The sequence below is a fragment of the Sceloporus occidentalis genome, unplaced genomic scaffold (genome assembly GCF_023333645.1).
Source record: "Sceloporus occidentalis isolate IW3139 unplaced genomic scaffold, rSceOcc1.0.p SCAF_5, whole genome shotgun sequence".
In the NCBI taxonomy this organism is placed as follows: domain Eukaryota; kingdom Metazoa; phylum Chordata; class Lepidosauria; order Squamata; family Phrynosomatidae; genus Sceloporus; species Sceloporus occidentalis.
In genome coordinates this window covers 7,926,545-7,948,249 of record NW_028316985.1, presented here as the reverse complement: position 1 = coordinate 7,948,249, position 21,705 = coordinate 7,926,545, and the positions used below count along the sequence as shown (strand labels likewise).

The 21,705-nt window shown below is 40.7% G+C and overlaps 1 protein-coding gene across 1 annotated transcript in view; it reads right to left on the bottom strand.

The window, feature by feature from the left end:
* LOC149311638 (inter-alpha-trypsin inhibitor heavy chain H2-like) overlaps positions 1 to 21,705 on the bottom strand; it is a 43,812-nt gene that overhangs the window by 8,260 nt on the left and 13,847 nt on the right. Inside the window, exons 9-18 of the mRNA XM_089527523.1 lie at positions 21,536 to 21,652; positions 16,045 to 16,213; positions 13,477 to 13,602; positions 13,123 to 13,304; positions 11,470 to 11,655; positions 10,612 to 10,751; positions 9,156 to 9,328; positions 8,959 to 9,075; positions 3,110 to 3,232; positions 796 to 882 (exon numbers count right to left, since the gene is read on the bottom strand). Of these exons, the coding sequence (XP_089383649.1) occupies positions 796 to 882; positions 3,110 to 3,232; positions 8,959 to 9,075; positions 9,156 to 9,328; positions 10,612 to 10,751; positions 11,470 to 11,655; positions 13,123 to 13,304; positions 13,477 to 13,602; positions 16,045 to 16,213; positions 21,536 to 21,652 (1,420 nt within the window). The remainder of the gene's footprint in view (positions 1 to 795; positions 883 to 3,109; positions 3,233 to 8,958; positions 9,076 to 9,155; positions 9,329 to 10,611; positions 10,752 to 11,469; positions 11,656 to 13,122; positions 13,305 to 13,476; positions 13,603 to 16,044; positions 16,214 to 21,535; positions 21,653 to 21,705) is intronic.

Sequence of the window (21,705 nt, the reverse complement as noted above, 5' to 3'; positions counted from 1 at the left end):
AGACCAAACTGTTAACTTCCTTAGAATGCAGGCCAGCATGCAGATGCTGCTCAGCAGCTTTAGTACGTTTCCCTCCATTTACACCACCATTTACAGAAGAATGTTGAAAACAGAGTGTTCTAAAATGCCTCCTTGGATGCAGCTCAGTTTCATCATTGGCAACTGAAGAAGGGGGAGGCCAAAATGTTTTGTTCATTTCACATTTTTTAGTTCTGTTTTTTAAACATGAACACACACACATCTTCAAGGTAGCATTCTTGCCCTGAGATTCATCCATATACTCTGAAGACTGGAGAAGAGGGAAACCTATTAAAGACACAAAATGATGGGAAATAACTCATAGGAGTTTATCATACGGGAGGCATAGCACCCAAATCCCGTGGATAAATGGGAATTAAATCTGGGAATATCCTGCAAAAGTGGGATTGTTTTCAGATGACGTCCCCCAGCATCGCCATTATCCTGCATTTAACATGTGAATAAAATGGGCAAAATGCACTGCTTTTTACTTTGGGGACTTTCCCAAAAATAAAAAGTGACCAAAAGCAGCCAAATCCCACACTTTAATTAATGGGTTAATTAGCGGAATAATGGCAATATCGGGGGACATCATCTGAAAATGATCCTGCTTTTGTGGGATATTCCCGGGTTTAACTTCCGTTTATCCACAGGATTTGGACACTTCCCTCCTGTGTGATAAACTCCATATACTCACCCCTTGTATTCTGCCCAGGGAATCTGTGTTGAACCAAAGTAAGTGACATTAAAATAGAAATTCTGTACAATAACCTCTACCTGAATGTATCCTGTTGTCAGTTGGGTTCTTTTTGCTCAAAGATGTGGAGGAATTGTCAGGCTTTGATTGCCCTAAAGATAAAGACCCTGTTGTGGAAGAAGATGGATGAAATCTAATTATCCCAATGATCATCAATGAATGATCTCTTGTACAGGAGGGGGGTAAACGCTGTTAAAATAGAAATTGCACATGACTGGATGACATGTTCTCATAATTATGTTTGTGGCAATGGGTAAAATGCAGTGGCAGTCATATCAATGACCTCAGAGCTGCCCTCTCATTATTTCACCACCACTTGCCATCTTAATTCAAAAGGATTTAAGAAAATATTGCTTTCCCATGGCCACTAAGGTATCACAGGTTGTGAAATACTGGATTCTTACAAAAGGGACTACAATTAGCAAAATCCCTCAATCCAAGCTCTACATCCAATTGCTAGAGTAGACCAACTCAGTCAAAAGTATTTACAACTGTACTGAGTCAAAGGATGTGCACTAATTAGGCCTAATGAACGGGATTTTAGGCCCTCAAAAGTAACCTTTGGAGCTCTGACAAAGGGATCCTCCTACTTGCAAATAAAAGGCATTGTGCAGCTATTTCACGTTGTTATTATTTTTAAAACCCAAAACACATACAGTTAGCTCTTATATCCTTGCAACTGCATTTTCACTAAAGTGGGCCTAATGTTTGTAACATCGAGATAAAAAAACAACACCATGCCATCAATGGTGTTTTAAAAATAAATTTTCATAAATCTTTAATACTGTATGGAAAACCAGCGTAAAAATCTATGTGCTGTGAGTACACAGAAAGACTTCATCTGGAATATTATTTGATTCTGGCGGGTTTTCTTTTTTTATTTTGAGTATGTATTAACCATGAAATATTTATATCTGAGTTTGGGACAATAATGGATCAATGCAGAAACATTGGGTTAGATTAAGCCTTAGACTGCACCAGCACAACCTTCTTAAACAGTTTGATACCACTTAAAATGTCATTTTAAAATGTCATGGTGCCATTTTAAGGAATCTGGGATTTATAGTTTGGTGAGATACTCAAAATTCTCTGCTGGAAAGTACTAGTGATGCATACTGTCCAACTGCCCCGACTAGGCAAGGTTAATCCTCTATTGTCCCACTTTTTTCAGTTGCATTAAAAATGTCCCAGTTCCTCTCTACTCCTGCTTTGTCCTCAGCTTAGTTGAACTGCTGCAAAATGTGTTCAAAGTGCAAAAAGTATTTGCACTCATTTAACTCAGTGTGGGAGAGGAGTAGAGTAGAAGAGAGAATCTTGCCGTTCCCAGTAGGCTCAGCAAACTGCTGCAGCCTCTCCTAGCCTGTGTATTTTAGCACATTAATAACTATTGCCATTTTTGATCACACTGTGATGGTGCTTGGCATCCTGATGTCCTGATTTTCACCTATGAAAGGTTTTCCCCACCACCATCACGGGTATATTTGGTGGAAACAAAGGAGAAAACCTTCTCAGTGGCTGCTCCCAAGTTCTGGAACTCCCACAGTAAAAATGTTCAGTTCGCTCCCTGCTTGTTTTCATTTTGCCATTAGGCAAAAGATCTTTGTATTTAGAAAGACCTTTGGCTCTTACCTTATTGTGGCAGAAGGATCTTTTAATGAGGTGTGTTATGAGTTTATGCTTTTACTCTGTTTTAATGTGTTTTAAACTATATATGTAATATAATTGGTTATTTTTTTAAAAAAATTAGCATAAGGACTTTACTAGCATTTTGTTTTAATTTTTTGTAAGCTACCTTTGGTCCAACTCTGGGAAAAGGGCTGGACAGAAATGAAATGAATGGCAATGAAAGTGGTATGAAACTGCTAGAGGTTGAGCCTCCCTTATCCAAAATCCAAAATACTCCAAAACCCAAAACTTTTTCATGTGTCGCTGAGATATCTTTGTTGTCTGATGGTTCAATGCACACAAGCTTTGTTTCATGCACAAAATTATTAAAATTTTTGCATAAAATTACTTTTGGGTTATGTGTATAAGGTGTTTATGAAACATAAATGAATTTTGTGTTTAAATTTGAGTTCCATCCCCAAGATATCTCATTACGTATATGCAAATATTCCAGAATCTAAAACACCTCTGGTCCCAAGCATTTTGAATAAGCGAGACTCAACTTGTATAAATTTTGGTATTGTATATACACTCCAAGTTGTGCTAGGGCTACATGAAAAGGGAAATTTCCCCCTCCATCTTCTTGTCTCAGACACATCCACAGAGTTGCTGTTCCTTTTAGGAAATGCAGATGAAAGTCAAAGGGGGACCCAGTCCAACATCTATTACCTGCATGTATGGCAGAAATAGTTGGACCCATGACAACAGCTAATGGACCCCCTGGTTTCGATGTGGGCTTCACCCAAGATGGGATGGGATTTTCAGTCGGTGCTTGGCCAATAACTAAGGATCCTGTTTAGATAAACGAAGAAGATACATGTAATCTGTGATTAGTGCACTGTTCACAGGGAGTTTGGGATATCTCTTTTTCTTGAAAAAATGTAATTTTTCATTTTAACATGTTTCTGGTCCTTTGCTTCACCCTTCTCCAGCCAGACTTCCTCCAGGTAGACCAAACTAACAATTGCTATTACCCCCAGGTTGGGGATGATAGGAGTTGTAGCATAACACATCTGGAGAGTATTGGATTGAGGAAGGCTGGATTACACCATTTCCACAAATATTTTGCATGGCAGTCTTTAAAAAAAGATTTAATTGTATAAACTATGTGTAATGACCTCTGCATTGTCTGTGCAGATGGTTACAGAAAAACACTCAGTCAGACTATCCTGGACTGGACAGGTGGGGGAGAGCTCTGAGGATATGACCCCTGAGAGAAGGGTCAGGGGACACCCTACCATTAGACAATGTGAGGCAACCACCTCAGGCAGCAGATGTTGGGATGCAGCAGTGACCCCTGGTCTATCCCCTTGGTTGGAGGATGGGACCCCTTAGTTGGAGGATGGGACAAGGTACCAGCTGAGATCCTCCTGGTACCTTGTCATTGGACTTTTGCCCTCTCTCCCTTCTGAGCCAGGGGCAACTCACCTTTTCAATACCAGATTGTGCCCTAAATGCCAGTTATTGGTGGTGGAGGGATGGTAGGGAACATCCAGACAGATATGAGGGATTATCCTATCCCATTGCCAGTGTGAAGGCAGGATCCAATCCACAACCAGAAGAGAGAAGATGCAATTCTCTCAGATTTTCCAAGTATGGAGATCCATAAGGATTGAGTGGAGATCAAGGAGGATGAAGTTTGCAGGTGGATGCTGCCACTAATTAGTCGTGATGTGTGTATGTGATCTACAACTGAAAAGTTGGTTGCATCTAGTGCTGTGGTTGCACAAGGAGGTACTCTATATGCCCTTACACATGGAATGAATAAGTACATAACAGGTGATTATGCCAATGTTTGTTACTGATAGGATTCATCTCAGCCTCTCCTTCAGTCCTCATATAGGGGGGAGGATTCTATCCCATTGCCAGTGTGAGAGCAGGATTCAAGTGCTAGTCCAACTAGCTTTTATACAGGGAACTGGTGTATGTGCATCCCCTCTTTGTCTCGGATAACAAAAATGCTTAGTTCTAAGACAGGGGGAAAAAGGATGGAATTTAAGGAAGAAATAGGCAAGTGCCTGGGAATTAGGAGCCAAATCACCAGGTAGCACCTATATACTTTAGTCCTCCAGATATTTTGGTCTTCAACTCCCAGAAGCTCCAGAAAGCATGGTGGATGATCAAGAATTACAGAAGCCAAAGTCCCAAACGCCTGGAGGGCCTATATTCCAGAACCACTGACCTACATGATCTAACCAGAAGCCCAGGAAGGTCAAGGAAACCAAGGACTAGTGTCTTTACAATGCCCCTGCCCCAAAGCAGGAGTAGGGAACATATAAGTCATCCCAATGTCATTAGACTTCAACTACCATTAGCTTAAAGCACAATGGTCAAGGTTGATGTAGCCGAAGACATGCTACTATCTAAGGCTAAAGATAAGATCATAGAATCATAATATCGTAGAGATGGAAGAGACCACAAGGGCCATCCAGTCCAACCCCCTGCCATGCAGTAAATCTCAATCAAAGAATCTCCGACAGATGGCATCGAGCCTCAGTTTAAAGACCTCCAGGGAAGGAGACTCCACTACACTCCGAGGGAGTGTGTTCCATCATTCTCCATTGTCCCTACTAAGCTGACCAGATAGGAAAATAAATCCTAACATTAACAGTGGTGATGGGATGGCATCTTCTGCCCCACCATATGGGGTCTTATGTCTCCCATGTCAATGAACTTCACATTTTAGAAGAAGGAAGAGCCCTCCCTCCAATCCATCTGCCTTGGTCCAGGCCTCAGAGGGAGAGAAGAATCACTGGACCTCATCCCCTTTCCCTTCATCATTCCCTTCTCCTTTTGTTTCGTGTCTTTTAGATTTAAGCCTGAGGGCAGGGAACTGTCTGATTAAAAATATTAATTGTAAGCCGCCCTAAGAGCCATTAGGGCCGAAGGGCGGGATATAAATACCTAAATAAATAAACAAATAAATAAAATTTTAGCCAAAGCTTTAAAGGAGTTATTGAAAATGCTGAACCTCATCTCCAAAATAGCTTCAGCACTCTGGACACCTCCTTTAGCATTCAAGACTTGGGAGATGCCACTGGGCACCTCTGAAGGTAGACTGCCTTTCAACACAGAGGAGAGTGCTCTTTTCTAGAGGAGAATGGCCAGAAAGCTGTTGATGCTGACCCACCATACCACCCAGCCACAGACCTAGTTTTAGTTCAGTAACATCAGGAAAGCCCAAGGTTCCCTGCCTTTGACCAGAGACTTGAAGATGCTAGTCTTGGGAAATTTACTTGTTTGCACTCTATCTCCCAGCCAGCATGGGTATGTTGGCTGTGCTCTGGATCTTGGAAATTATAGTTTAAAAAATAATAAATACCCCATGGTCTATGAAGATGTGAGATCTCTCCCAGATCTTGAACTTCAGGATTGCCAATCAGCCAATATTTTTCCTTACCAGAAAACCAGATTCAATCAAGGAACCAATACCAAAGCAGTCAATAAGCTCAAGATACTGTTAACCTCCATCCCTGAACAGAGGGTGGCGTCTGTGTTGCCATTCAAGCTCCATTTCTTCTGTAACAGAGATGTAATATTCATAGTCCTGAAATACCCCTTCTAGGAATATTTTCACACTGTTTGCCCCTTGGTTTACAGCCAAGGTTAACAAGAAAGTACAGCCAAAAAGATAGAGCATTTTGCAAACCAGCAGTGAACAAAATTCTGAAATGTCGGTACATGCCACACACAGTGTTAATATCATAATCATAGGTCAATTATTTGTGTTCTCAAAAAGCAAGATGTGGCATATGATTATCTAGTAACACCAGACCACAATCTAGAAGCCCTTCTCCCTAGTCAGTGGGGTGCAGAGACTCCCTGAAGGTCTTCTTAATGAAAGAAGGTTACTCTGCACAGCCCTGAATGCACTCCTATTTTTCTTTTTAATTTTTTAATATTTATTATAAAATTTTTAATACAAAAAATATGTTGTTGGCTATTTACAAAGGTGATTATATCTAGTATAATCCCTATATAGTTTTCTACAACCAATTTAACTTCCCTCGTCAGTCCAGAAGCCTCCCTTTGATCAAAACAATATCTCTTCATCTTATTTTAAATGTTCAAATTAAACATCATAATATAAACTCTTAAATAGTCTACCTTAAGCACCTTACGAACATTGTTTTGTGAATTGTTAATCTGTTTAAATTGTCTTCTAACATAATTCTTCCCGCTCCCTACCTCTTATTTCCACCTTTCTTTACAATATTCTAAGACAGGAAACCATTTTTTCTCAGTTTCTTCTACATTTCTGTGGTTTATCCATTTTCCCATTTCTGTCATCTCCAGAAGTTTCAGAAGAAACTTGCTCTGTCTTCTACATGACATCACTTCAGATAAAATTCAGAGACATGGCTGTGTTAGTATGGAATATCAGTATGGAAAGGGATCTTGTAGCACCCTTAAGACTAATTGTGAGAAAAAAGCTGTAGCATAAGCTTTTGTAGACTTGGTCAACTTTCTCAAAGTGCATGGAATCATACCCTATTTCCACTCCCACAAGCATGGTATCATCCTCTCATAGACTCATTGGGTTTGAAATGACCACAAGGGCCAAAAAGTCCCAATTCCCTGCCATGCAGAAATACACATTCAAGTCACTCCTGACAGATGGTCATCCACACTGTTTAAAAACCTCCAAAGAAGGAAACTCCGTCACTCTTCAAGGGAGCTTCTTCCACTATCGTACAGCTCTTACCACCAGGAAGTTCTTCCTAATGTTGAAGTGGAATCTCCTTTCCTGTAGTTCGAACCCACTGCCCCATTTTCCTAGTCTCTGGAGCAGCAGAAAACAAGCTTGCCCCATCCTCAATATGACATCCCTTCAAAAATTTAAACATGGCTATCATGTCATCCCTTAATTTTTTCTTCTCCAGGCTAAACATACCCCAGCTCCCTAAGCAATTCCACATAGGGCATGGTTTCCAGACTCTTCACCATTTTGGTTGCCCTCCTCTGGGTACTTTCCAGCTTGTCCATATCTTATGCCTCAGTGGTTGCTTTTTAGCTACAATCCTAAGAACACTCTCCCTGTGAGCTTGCTAGTAGAGGGAATAAGAAAAAGAAAAGAGAAAGAATATAACATCCATATATAAGGTTGCTAGCTCAGGACTATCCAGGCATTGACATTTCAGGGCCAAAGCGTGAGACCTAGTTGTAGTGAGACAGCCCTCTGCCAGCAGGAAGATGGGTTTTGGAGTTCTTGTTAGCCCTGTGGTCCAACAATGTGAACGCTATTGTATTAGTGTCCACGCTGGATACCTTTTACATACACTTTGCAGTTTGAGTCTGGGAAAAGGTATCAAGGCTGAGAACCAAATGAGGGAAATAATTTTTCCTCTGTTGCTAACCTGCTTGTACAATTCTCATAGCTATTAGGGGACAGATGCTCATATTTGGGCACTTTGATTTTCTTTGTTGTTTCTACACTATATAGCCCTTAGATGCCCAACTTCTATGGGGCTCATCTGAGCGGGATGCACCCCAGACCAAAGGCCCCCTATATTTCTAGCAACACAGAAGAAATTGCAGCCATTTCATCCCTTGGCTTCTATCTTGACTAGAGCAGGACTATTCAGCAATTCAGCTACTAATTATTACTGCCACAAACAACAACATTAACACTACTACTAGCAAAAACATTAATACGAAACAAACAAACAAAAAACAACCCTGAAAATATACCTTGAGAATGTACATAGTATATTATATATTCTTGTTTGTAGTGTACAGAATGGAACTTTGGACTTTTAAAAAAGATAATAAAAAACAGAATCTTTTGAAATTAGATTTATCACAGGATGTTAAGAATTACCTAGACCAGGTGGGTGACCAACAATTAAAGAAAATATATATAACAAATAAAGACACAGAAAGCTAAACTATTGCAATTATATAAGGAGAAATGAAAAATTGGACTGGAATCCTATTGTTAGTCCTGACTAGAATAAACCCATTTAATCAATGGTATTTACTTATGCATTGATTCACCACTATTCAATTAATTCAGTGTCTACTTTAGGTGAGACAACAAGCAGAATATGGGCCATAGATAGTTACAGCTGATTATTCAGGGTGAATTCATTGGACAAAGAAGTGTAGGAAAAATTTCTTGGGTGAGAAGCCTTAGGGAATGGTTTGGATACAATACAGAATCTTTGTTTAGAGCAGCCATATCCAAAGATAGTTCAGCCATGATGGTGCCTACCTTTTGGTAAGAGAGAATGGAAAGGAGAAAGAGATGGAGAAGGAGATGGTGGAGCAGAAGGAAGAAGAAGTAGGAGGAGGAGCAAGCAGAAAAGAAGGAAGAGCGAGGGAGAAATGAGGGAGGATGAAGAGAAGAAAGAGGAAGAAGGGGAAGGAAGAACCGTAGGACCGAAAAACCCAAGGACTGAAGGACCGAAGGAAGGAAGGGGAGAGTGATTATTTCCCTGTCCTTTGATTTTGCTTCCCCACCCCCCTCAATTCTTCATTATATAAAAGGCCAAGCATAGGGTTCTAACGTCTCTTACCATGATGGACAGCTGCAGCAGTTGGACCCATGACAAGAGATAACGGATCTTTTGATGCAGGTGTGGGCCAAAGTGGGATGGAATTGTCTGGCTTCGCAGCACCAATGGTTAAAGCACCTGTTGGGAGAGAGAAAAAAGGTAGACATGATAATGATAAGCACACAGATCACCATGACCCCCACAAGCATGAGACCAACCTGGGCAGCAGGCCCTCTTCCGGTCCTGGGGAGAGTCAGCCAACATCATCTCATCTCCATTCGGGCTCTCAATCAACATTGCTGTGTAGGGTGTCACAATGTGATGGTCCAGGGACATCTGGAGGATTCTCTTTGTGATGTTCCTTTTCAGGGCAGCTGTGGAAGCCAGGTTTCTATCAGGTGCACAAAAAAAGTCAGATGTTACGGGCTGTGCCATAAACCTATGGTTGCCTATTTGTTTTTATGTGATGTGTTAAGACATAAGTGGCTTCCCAAGGTGATTTTTTTTCTTTTTAGTCTCCCAAAACCATGCCACTGAAGTTGGGCATCAAAGGGCATGGTCTGCTGTCCCAGGCGAAAAAATTGAATCCCAGAAGCGCCCCTCTCTGCTAAGAGGACCTGTACTTCCCTGAAAGATTTTGAGAAAGGAGAATCTGCAAGATGTATATTGTAAAACAGAGGTTGGTAAGCAGAGGGTAGATCATGGATGGTTGAATCCATGGATAAGGAACCCATAGATATGGAGGGCCAACTGTAAATAAAATCTTGGAACAGTGGCAAACTGTGGACTGAGGAGGACTGTGCCTCAACCCATAATTATAATTACAGTATATTTCAACTATATCCATTGTAATTACATTCTCAATGCACACAAAGCATTATCACCATCAAACACAAGGCAGTATTGTCCTGAGAATAACCCAGAATAGTGTAGTGGTTTGAGTGTTGGACTACAGCTCTGGCGACCAGGTTTTGATTAATTGCTTGGCCATGAAAGTGACTTTGGACAAGTCAGACACTCTCAGACTCAGGGGAAGGCAATGGCAAACCTCATCTGAACAAATATTGCCAAGAAACCCCTGTGATAGGGTTGTCTTAGAGTGACCGTAAGTCAACAACAACTTGAAGGGCCAGAACAACAATAATAATCAAGAGCTAGAATGGTGTAGTGGTTTGGATGTATGACTAGGACTCTAGGGTTTAAGTCCCTACTCAGCCATGAAAACTTACTGAGGCCTGTTACAGACAGGCCAAAATAAAGCTGCTTCGAGTCACTTTGGAGATATGGTATTTCAATGATACATGAGTCCTAAGAGTCTGGAAGCTACACCAAAGCTGCACTTCAGTCCTTAGGGCTGGAGCGTGGCTTTGGTGCGGCTTTTGGACTCTTAGGACGCATGCATCATTGAAATACCATACCTCCAAAGTGACTCGAAGCAGCTTTATTTTGGCCTGTCTGTAACAGGCCTCAGTGATATTGGGTAAGTCACACTCTCCTTGCCCTAATAGGAAGGCCATGGCAAACATCCTCTGAACACATCCTGCCATGAAAACCCCATGACAGGGTCACCATGAGTCAGAAACTACTTGAAGGCATACAGCAACAAGAATAAAGATTACTCCTCTCCCTCTCATAGGAATAACGCTGAGAAATTCAGCTTGTTTTCCACCTCACCTTTCAGCCATTAGTTGGTTAATGGTTATGTAGGCCCACAACTTTTCAGTGAATTTGGGGTCAGCATGCTTGTCTTTGTTCAGAAAGTCGTCCAATCCCTCAACATCTGCCAGAGTCTCCAAGACTAATTGTGCATTGGACTAAATAACAAAGAAGCCAGAGAAAAACAAAGTGGATTAGCTAGCAGATGCAAAACAGATGTTTCATAGCCACTCTTGGAGCAGTCTTCCCTAAGTGAGAGCATTCCAAATGTGTTGGCCTACAACCTCCATTCTGGACCCCACCATGCTAGGTTGATGTCGTAGTCCAACTTATTTGGGTTTGCTGGCTCAGGGTAGGTTGTGTTAGGATCTGCTAATTAAGCCCTCTTTTACAGTACAATTACAGTGCTGTTATTCCACTAAAACTGCCATGGTTTCACCCTATGGAATCCTGGGATCAGCAGTTCAGCGAGGGAAATATAGAATTCTCAGCTAGGGAGTTCTAGTGTCTCTCCAAACTACAAACCCTCGGATTCCATAGGATGTAGTAGTCATAGCAATTGAAGTGGAAGCACAGTGGTATAACTTTACAGAGAAATTAGAATGATACTCTCCCTACTTTCTTTTCACAGACAAGCAAAGATGTAGTAAAAACAGCTGAAAACATCAATGTTATAGATTATTGTTCTAGTGGAGCCCTCTTATCTGGAGTGAGCATGTTATGAATAAAGATTCACCAGAAAGGAGAGACATAATTAATTGCCAAAAACTATTTGTAGTTGTTTGTAGCTAGTTACAAATAGTTGCTTCCAAACTCCACATAACTGAGCAACACTTGAGCTTGAGGAAAAGTGAGGCAGAAAAGCTTCATACTCACTGCAGTGGCTGTGATCACACTCTGCAAATGTTGTGCATTTTCAGTATCCACTTTCCCTGCCACCACAATTTCAGACCCTCCGAAATAGTTCTGGAAGCTGTTGTGGGTGATATCAGACACCATTTCTTGTGGGTAGTTGAATTCCAGTTTTTTGAGAAGTGGGGTGGAGACCTGGTTGAAGAATTTCTGCAAATTTCAAAAGAGGCATAGAAGTGAGGAGGGCTTGGTTTGAAGAGAAACTTGTGACATGTAAAAGGACGCTTATATTCAGTGAGCCTGCAGGCTGATTGCTGAAGAAGAGCAATACTTTGTAGTTATTCAGTTGCAGCCTGGATCTCAATGGAAGTATCTTTTTGTGTTCTTAATGGAATTTAAATTTTATATCCTGGACTTTATGACTCTTTGTCTCCCAGAGCTTACATGACCAAAAGTGAGGGGTGATCTGAGATGCTCCATACCATTTTAACTGAGACTCCCACAACAGCATCTTGACAAAATGTAGGCCTGTGACTCTAACATCACCATATTTTTCTTTCTCCTGTATGATTGTTAACATCTTTGCCTGATGAAGAAGCCAGTGGAGCTTCGAAAACTTGTAGCATGTACTTTGTGCATTTTGGTTGGCCCAATAAAGGTATAGCTGTTTTGCAGATTTTGGATGTTATTGTACAGTGATTTGTAATAGTAGTTGGAGTTTATCACAAGGAAGGAATTTCTCTTAATTTTTAACTAAAAGAAAGTGGGGCCAGAACGCATTCACGTGAATTCGAATTGCGTTCAAACTGACTTCCCATTGACTGAAAATAGCTTGCCATTGCCTGAAATTGCATGTGGTAGTCTATCACGCAATAACATGAAACCCCATGATTGCGTTCGGACTGACTTCCCATTGCCCAAAATTGCACATGGTAGGTTATCACACAATAATGTTAAACCCAACGATTGCATTCGGATTGCCATTGGATTATACTTCCAATTTCCCTTGTCTGATAAACTCCATTATTGTGGTGGTGGTTATGTGCCATTAAGCTGGTTTCATTTACCCTATGAATGACAAAACAGCAAGAGACCCTGGCTAAAATTTACTAGAATTCTGCATCTGAGGAAGTAGACCAAATCTATGAAGACTAATGCTACAACTTCTTTTGCTCAGTCTCAAAGGTACTGCAATATCCCTTTACATAATGTCTGCATCGGTTATATGATGATGGCAGACGTCTGTGATATTGGCCACAATCCTCTATGGCAGTGGTTCTCAATCATTGGTCCTCCAGGTGTTTTGGACTTCAGCATTAAGCTATTCCAGCCAGGATAACCAATGATGATAGGTTTGGAAAAATGAAGTCCAAAACACCTGGAAAACTGAAAATCTGAGGACTACCGATCTAGGGACACTATACTGGTAAAACTCATGGCTATGTCCTCACCTGTTCTGTTTAACCACTTGGATAAGGAGGTGTACTATATCTCTTTGGGCATTCTCTGAAGATGCCAGCTACACATGCTGGCGAAACATCAGGAATCAACTCTTCTAGAACATGGCCACATAGCCCGAAAAACCACAAAAACTATATATTCCATTCTTTCCTTGTGCATTTTATATCATTGTATGTGGCTTTTAAAAAAGAAAAAAAAATAAGAAAGGGAATTTACCCTCATTTGAGTGGAGGTTTCCTGGTTTCCAAAAACTCTGTGTGCCATTCCATTGTTTTCATGTGCCAATCTCTTCAGGAAATCGTAATCCACATCAAATCCAATACCCAGACAGAATAAAGAGATGTCATCTCGAATATTTTTCTGCACATTCTTCTGAATTGCAGGCAGCTTTAGCTCTCCTAATGGGAATAGAAAGGAAGGAGATGGTTACCTGCTCCCAGGTCTGTTCTCAGAACTGTTCCCTTGAATTTTTTGCAGGAAAAAGGAAGAAAACAAGAAAAGCACCAGCAACTAGGCTTCTTGCAAAGTGATCCCCCCCAACCTCTAGCTCTGGTGATGCAAGACTCTTACCAACTGTTGGGTCTCCATCTGACACTAGTACAATCATGGATACAGAGTTCTGATCCAGCATTCCCAGATTGCTGGCTTCTTTCAAAATAAATATTGCTCGGAGAAGAGCATCATTGATATTTGTTCCTGTTAAAAATCAGACAAGGAAAATAAGTTTGTACAGATTCTAAAGAGAATCAATGCCTTTCAATCTTACTGAATTTAACACTGGATCTCTGCTTCATTTTCTTACATAAATCTATTGACGTGTTAAGGGCATGCTTAAACTCAGTGAGACTAAATTTTGGCTAGATTGGATTCTAAACTCTTTATAACACCAGGTGAATATGATGCAACTTTATAAACAAGAATAGGCAAGCTTGCAAAAGTTATTTTTGGACCACAACATCCAGAATCCCCTGGATAGTGTAGCCATGGTCAACCCCTTCATGTCCATGCTAGCTGGGAAATCTGGGAAATTAAAAAGTCTTTAAAAAGCACATTTTCCAAGCTCTGCTTATATACAGAAAGGATTAATGTCTCTGCTGGCAATACAAATCGTAGCCAAATAGCTACATTCCTCTGCTGTCCATCCACATTTTAGAGTACAGACCTGCTGGGATGAAGAAAGCTTCTCCAGGGCTCAGTCTTGGAACATGTAAAGCAGAAGTATGAAATTAACATCCTTCTTAGAATTTAATGGACTAAACTTCTCATCATGCCTAGTCAACATAACCAGTAGTGAAGGATGATGAGAGTTTCAATCTGAAGGACCACATGCTCCCCAGTTAGGGCTGCCATAATTGTCCACTTTTACCAGGGACAAAATGTAGGACAAATTCAAGACCAAACTGTAGGGCAACTGCAGGACAAAACTCAGCTCAAAATGTAGGACATTTAAGGTCCACCATTTTTCTTCAATGTCCTACATTTTGGGCTGAGTTTTGTCCTGCAGTTGTCCTACAGTTTGGTCTTGAATTTGTTCCACATTTTGTCCCTGGTAAAAGTGGACAATTATGGCAACCCTATCCCCAGTGTAACATTATAATGAAAAATAGAATGCCTTGTGTGCTAACAACTAGTAGGGAAGTAACTAGTTTAGTTACTTTCAAACAACAAATGTACTTTAAAATAATTATTAATACAACAGCATCTACTCTGAGGCTTAGAATGGTAAATTTAAATGAATTGTTTTTTTAACTTGCTGTTGTAAACTAGTTGCTCTTGTATTTATAATTGCTTTAAAGGACTTTTGTTATCTGAAAGCAACCTTCCTACGAGTTTTAACACACATCAGAATGCTACAAGCCATTGGCCTAAGGTACAAAACACACCTAAGTAGTGAAGTCACTCTTCCCTTTAAAAGTATCCTTCATTAAGTTCTAACAGTGATACAAACATAAAAACCCTAAAGGCACCAGTTCCTGTTTGATCTTGGAAGCTAAGCAGGGTCAGCCCTGGTTGGTACTTGGAAGGGAGACTGCCAATGAATACCAAGTGCTGTAGGCTCTATGTTAGAGGAAGAAACTATCAATGAACTATTCCTTGCCTAAGAAAGCCCTATGCAATTCATGGAACTGCCAGAAGTCAATAGGCTACTTGAAGGCACATACACACACAACTTAAATATACCTTCATTATTGCAAAATGAAGCTAGTTATAAGTAACTCGTTATTTGTAATGAATGATTTCTAGCTCTGGACACAATGTACTTTGCAGATTCCAATGGTGGCCACTGGTTGCACCATCATGGGTTGGTGAATCCATTATTGATTTTATCAGCACTTCCCAAAATTGTTCTTAGTTGAACAAAAAAAAAATCTACTGGTTCTGAACTTCTGAAGGGTTCTGAGGAAGAACGGGGACTGGGAGAGTTTCCATTCAACTCAATGGAACTGTGGAAGGAGCAGCCATAAAATCAGGAGTAGATTCCTCACTAGGAGGTTTTCTATCGGTGTATCTTCAGTGTAAGTATGAAGTCTGAATTAAAACCTGCAATGGATTCCTCACCGTACTGGCATGGGAGTGAGTAGCCACCACTTATTCTCAGTGCTTACACTATAAAACTGACAAGCCTTGCATTCATGGGGTTCTGTTGCCTCTCCTATCCCAGAGCATCTTCCCTATCTTCTGTTTCAGTGAACAAAGCTGTCAATCCTGAGCTAAAACTGGCTGGAAAGGGACCCTATAAGTGTCTTCCAGGGGGCAGAGAGAAGGAAGGAATCATTCTTGTATCTGAGACAGTGATTCTCTATTGTTCATTCCTTCCCTCCTAATCTTCCTCCCCCTTTGCTGGTATTTAATTTGCTTAATTATACCCCACCTTTCTTCCAGTATGGGAGGCAATTCACAATGTATGTTTTGGGGTAGTGCTTGCTCTGCTGTGCCAATGGAGAAGAACAACAGAAGGAGTTATTTCCTATCTTAAGTTTTTAAAATTCAAAATAAAAATGAAAACTGATGGAATGGGAGCAGTGGGAATGGGTTGGCCCACCACCAAAATCAAACAGGAGACTGGTGTGGCTTCTTAGTCCGTGGCAGCTGTCCGCCCTGATTTATTTCATACACCTTCCTTAGTGTCACACTCACCTCCATTAGGATGGATTCCTTCAATGTACTTCTTAGCAGCTTCCGTCTGCAGTTTGGAGGCTTGCACTAAACTATCCCTCCAGCATCGTACGTTATGGTTGAAGTCAAGGATTGAAAACTGATCGTCAGAGCGGAGGTCCTCCAGGATGGTCTTCATGGCTTCGACGGTCTGAAGAAACGAGCAGTTGCACTCAGGTTGTCATTTTGCACAAATCATGAAATGATGGGTGCTCCCTGGTACATCTGCAGCTGTCCCTCTCCACCAGCCAGACCTGCGATAGTGAGGATGGCATGCTTCTGCCACCTGGCATCCCTTTCAGGGTTTGGGAGGCCTGTTGCTGAATGGGAAAGAGAGTTGTCTCCCTTCCCCACCTGGCCAGCAGCCTTACCAGTTGCAGAAGACAGACCCTTCTGGAAGGCCAGAAAACCAAGAAGGCAGCCTCTTCCCACCAGCAGCCACTGGTGTTAGGTACATGGTTACCTTTCCTGACTCAGCCAGCAGCCCTGCTAAATCTGGAAGGGGCTGTTGGGTGGCAGAACAGCACCCATCCCCACCAGCAGCTACTGACAATGGACAGCAGAGGTGCCATGGCTGGCGAAGGTGGGCCCCAGGGGAATCTTGGGACAGATGGTGAGCCACCCCCCATGTGTTCACCCCCCTCTGAGGTGTCACCCAGTGCAGTCTGAACTCCCTGCACCCACCTAGTGATGCCCCTGGTACAGTGGAAAGCAGCAGCAAAAAGAGGAGGAATACACTACAAGTGGTTTGATTCAATCAAGAAAGCCACAGCCCTGAGCTTGCAAGAACTGAGAAGAGAAATTGATGACCTGGATCTTGGAGGTCTCTCATTCATGGGATCACCATGGAAAATTGACTTCATGGTAAATAACAACATCAACAACAGCCAGGGTCACAACTATCACTTCCCTTTCAGCATAAACACAACATACTCTATATATGCAGGTATAAGTCTAGAAATTTTAGTCAAAAATTGACCCCCAAAAATCTGAGTCCACGTATCCATGAGTCAATGTATGTACTGTACCTTAACTCTCATAAAAATAGAAAACAAACCCCGGTGAAAGGCAAGAGTGTAATCTGTCCTGGAAGGGCTGACCTTCCTCTATTCTCTCATCCATCCATCTTTCAACGTGAACACAAAAGGTTATGCCTCCTGCAATTTTGTAAGTTCTTTGGCATTGTTTTCCTTTGCTTCATCCCTTTGTTGCATGCCCTTAGGTTTTACTGTCGACTTATCTACAGGTCATATCAAAATCCATAATTTTGGCCCCAAAACCTGTCCTGGACTTATACATAAAGTCAATTTATAGTCCAGTATATACAGTACTCTCAACATTGAATCCTTAACACATAGCAGATAATATGAGGCATCACAAAAGAACAGCCCATGGACCATGGTTGCATTCAATAGTCAATAAGGGCTGCTAACAGGGTCACTAGTCCTAAATAAGGGGTTACGTGTAATTAAAGCACATTTCTAGTTATTGAAGATATTCTCACTATTATCCATCCCAGTACAATTTGAACTCAAGTCTCATCATGCCTCCCTGGAACAGTGGGAGGAACATTGATGAGGGAATGCAAGCTTAGATTTGCATTTGACAGTGAGATCAAGATAATGTTTAAAAGCTACTAAGGATTAATGATGGTTGATAATATAAGCAGCAAAAGGTCCTGTGAGAATTTAAAGCACGTGTGGGAGTTGACTGGCCCTCCAAATGTTGCTGAAATGCAACGCCCAGCATTCACCACTGTTAACTATATGAGTTGCAGTCCAACACCTGGAGGGCCACACGTGTGCTATTTTTGTTTAAAGACTGAAACAGCAATGCCATATACTGTTACTCAAAAATAAGTCTTCAGTGGAGCATACTCCCTCCTAGTATATGCATTGAATACTGCAGTTTAAAAATAAGTAGTTCACAAACTTTGGTCCTCCAGATGTTTTGGACTTCATTTCCCAGAAGACTGATTGTTGGCCAGGCTATCTGGTGTTTCAGGGAACTCAAATCCAAAACACCTGGACTAACCACTGTGTCTAAATGAATGTATGATGATACAAGCTTTCATAGGTCAATACAGAAGTGGGTTTGGAAAAGTTGTTGTTGTTATTGTTAAGTTCTTGCTAGTCATGCTGGGAAATTCAGGGATGTGTGGTTTAGAACAGGAACTTTTCCAAGCTCTGAGTCAGAACTTACATTGTTAGATCCACTGAGCAGCAGAGGTACAGCTATTTTGTTGGAATGTGTTTATATTACCGGGATTCAGCTATGCAGAGAGGGTTATCTGGCCCCCAGTGTTGATTATTTTGGAATCCCATAAATTCCTGATAGATTACTAATGCACTTTCACTATCCATAAAAATTCTTTTGGCAAATCAACTATATCTGAAGGGTAACATCTTATAATGGTTCTATCAAGATGAAGAACACAGTAGACTCCCAAATGAAACTTTGATGCCAATACCTGTTGGGCTCAATGTGGTTTATTTTTTTTATGGACAAACTGAGCCCATTTCCCAGCTTTACCTGCTGAAATATCCCTCTTCCGTTCAATTATGAAAGGCACAGGAGCCCTTTTTTCTTTGTCATGTGGCCATCCTATTTCTGTGAAACCTTAAATTTAAAATAACAGTTGTAGGGGAATTGAATTTACACTCAGGTTGAAGGATAAACAGAATATGAACAGGCAGAGTATGGAAGGAAAGTTTTGCATGGATATTTAATATCTTTCTTGGAATCAAATACAGGAAGCTCCAGTCAAACTGTGGTCCAACTAGGTCAGGGGAGAGAACTTTTCCCTCTGCTTACCTGGGTCTTTGGCCCATTGCAAGGACAAACTTCTTTCTCTCTTTAAATTCTTCACTCATTACCGTCTGCTTTATGTCAAGGCCAGAGTACACAATTGTCTTTGGCTGCCTCTCCAAATCAAAACTGATCTTAAGGAGAAGGCATATTCTCTATCATTGAGCCATTTTCCCTCCCAAAAGAGAATTTCCTCAAAGATACAAGCCTCAGCAAATAGATTTATAAATGAAGCTCATGTTTACCTTCCAGTGACCAGTCACAAAACACTGAAGTTTACGAAAACTCATGCTGCCAATTTCTTTCTTTCAGTTAGTCTCAGATGTGCTACAAGATCTCTCTAGGTACTGATTCTACAGACTAACACTGCTATATCTAGGGTTGCCATAAGTGAGGACCTCCAAATTGGGACAAATGTAGGGCAACATTTTCAAATGTAGGACACATTTTTATAGAAATGGAGGATGTTCCAAAAATTGAGGTTTTTTTTTTAAAAAAAATGTTAATATAAATGCATGTTTTTAGGCATGATCAAAATGGAGGACATTTTGGCATTATTCCTAGACAGATGGCAGAAATGTACTTGCCCTCGGGTTCAACTGTACTTCTCAGAAGTGTGTACTTGGGCAAGGGACTGTGGTTTTTCTTCACTGCGCATGAGTTTGTAAAAATCACAGCAAGTTACATTGGCCGTGCCTCAGAGGCTTGTTGATATTAATATCACCATCACCATCATCATCATCACTATAATTGTCCAGGAAAGGCAGACTTGTTAGCATTCAAAGCGACATAAATACACAGAAAATGCACTTGCATATATTTAATAATAAAATATAATGAAAAAATAAATAAAAACAAGGCAGGGGTGTATATATTTGATAATAAAAATTAATGTAATAAATTAAAAAACAAGCAATAATAAAAATTAATAAAATAAAACAAAAACAAGCAATAATAAAATTAATGAAATAAAACAAAAACAAGCAATAATAAAAATTAATAAAATAAAACAAAAACAAGCAATAATAAAATTAATGAAATAAAACAAAAACAAGCAATAATAAAAATTAATAAAACAAAAACAAGCAATAATAAAAATTAATAAAATAAAACAAAAACAAGCAATAATAAAATTAATGAAATAAAACAAAAATAAGCAATAATAAAAATTAATAAAATAAAACAAAAACAAGCAATAATAAAATTAATGAAATAAAACAAAAACAAGCAATAATAAAAATTAATGAAATAAAACAAAAACAAGCAATAATAAAAATTAATAAAATAAAAAATAAAAAGCAATAATAAAAATAAAATAAAATAAAATAAGTATTTTATATTTTTAAATATAATTTAAAAACCCCAAAATACCAAGGCAGACCTAATGGCCACTGACTCAGCTTTCGTCGTCCTCCTCCTCCTCCTCCGGCCCAATTCTGCCCTGGCCTTCAGGCACCCTTCCTCCGGCTCCTTCCTCCTCCTCCTCCTCCTCCTCCTCCTCTCCCCCCTCCTGCTCCTTATGATGGAGGAAGGGAAGCAGGGCGGGCGCGCATGTGCGGAGGGAAGCGGGGCAGGCGTGCGCGCTGCCACTGGCCCCTGCTGAGGCCTGGGTGGCGCGCAAGCCCTCACACTGGAGGCGCGGTGGCTGCGGCGCTTCTGCCGCTGAGGAAGAGGAGGAAGGCGGAGCCGGAGGAGGAGGTGGGTTGGCGCCGCAGCAGCTGCGTTAGCGGCAGCGGCAATGGCCAGAGCGGGCCCCCAAACTGGGAACAAGGCACGGGTGGGGGCCCAAACCAGACCAGGACTGGGAGGGGCCCCCCGAAACTGTGATTGGCACGGGGGCCGCCGGGTTATGGCAACCCTAGCTATATCTTTGAATTCTAACACCGTGCTGAATGCAAGATACATAGGTAATGAAAACCACATGCTATGAGAAAAGCTAATATGTTTCACCCTGAGAAAATACTTTACTGATAGAACACTGAACTACATTACTTACTTCTGCATTACTCTTCCTAATGCATAGAAAGTTTAAGACTGAAAACCTATATCCTACTTCCTGGGAATAAAACATAATAAGGCTTACTTCTGAGTAGAAAAGTGTAAGATGTTCATTGGACACCATTAAGAGCGCCTCCTGTAACCCCACCATCCGACCATCTCTCCCCCTTGCTGTATGATTTTAATACATCTTCATAGGGTAGCTTTTATATGAGGTGTGTTTTATATGGGATGTATGTTGCAGTTATGTTTGCTTTTCTGTTTTTATTGTATGTAATTTTATACTGTTTTATTTTGATGTTTTTAATTGTTTCAAAACTGTTATTGTAAAGGTTTTTTTTTAAATGTTTCTATTTATGAGCCGCCTTGGGTCCCTTTCTGGGAGAAAAGTGGCATAAAAGTGAAATAAATAAATAAATAAATAAATAAATAAATAAATTTATATTTATGTGATGATATGATATCCCAGATTCCATTAACTTGGCCCACATGCCACTGAAATCCTTCCACATTATAATTACATCTCAGAGTTAATTCGTTGTTGGGAAGAGCTCTGGTGGATTTCCCCCCAATTTGTAGCTTCTAAATAAATAGCAACACCACTACCATACATCTTTGTACCTTCGCAGCATTTCATAAAACACATCCCTCAGCTGCTCCCATTTACCTGCTTCATTTTGAGTCCCCACATTGAGCCGCTGACATCGATCACAAAGAGGATATTTTTTGGCAGAGGATCCAAATTTTCAGGAGCAAAGTAGTGGATAAAATAACCATTAAAGATCTGCGCAATTAAAGCAGAGAGGGAAGGGAGGAAACATACATTTCAGTTCATAT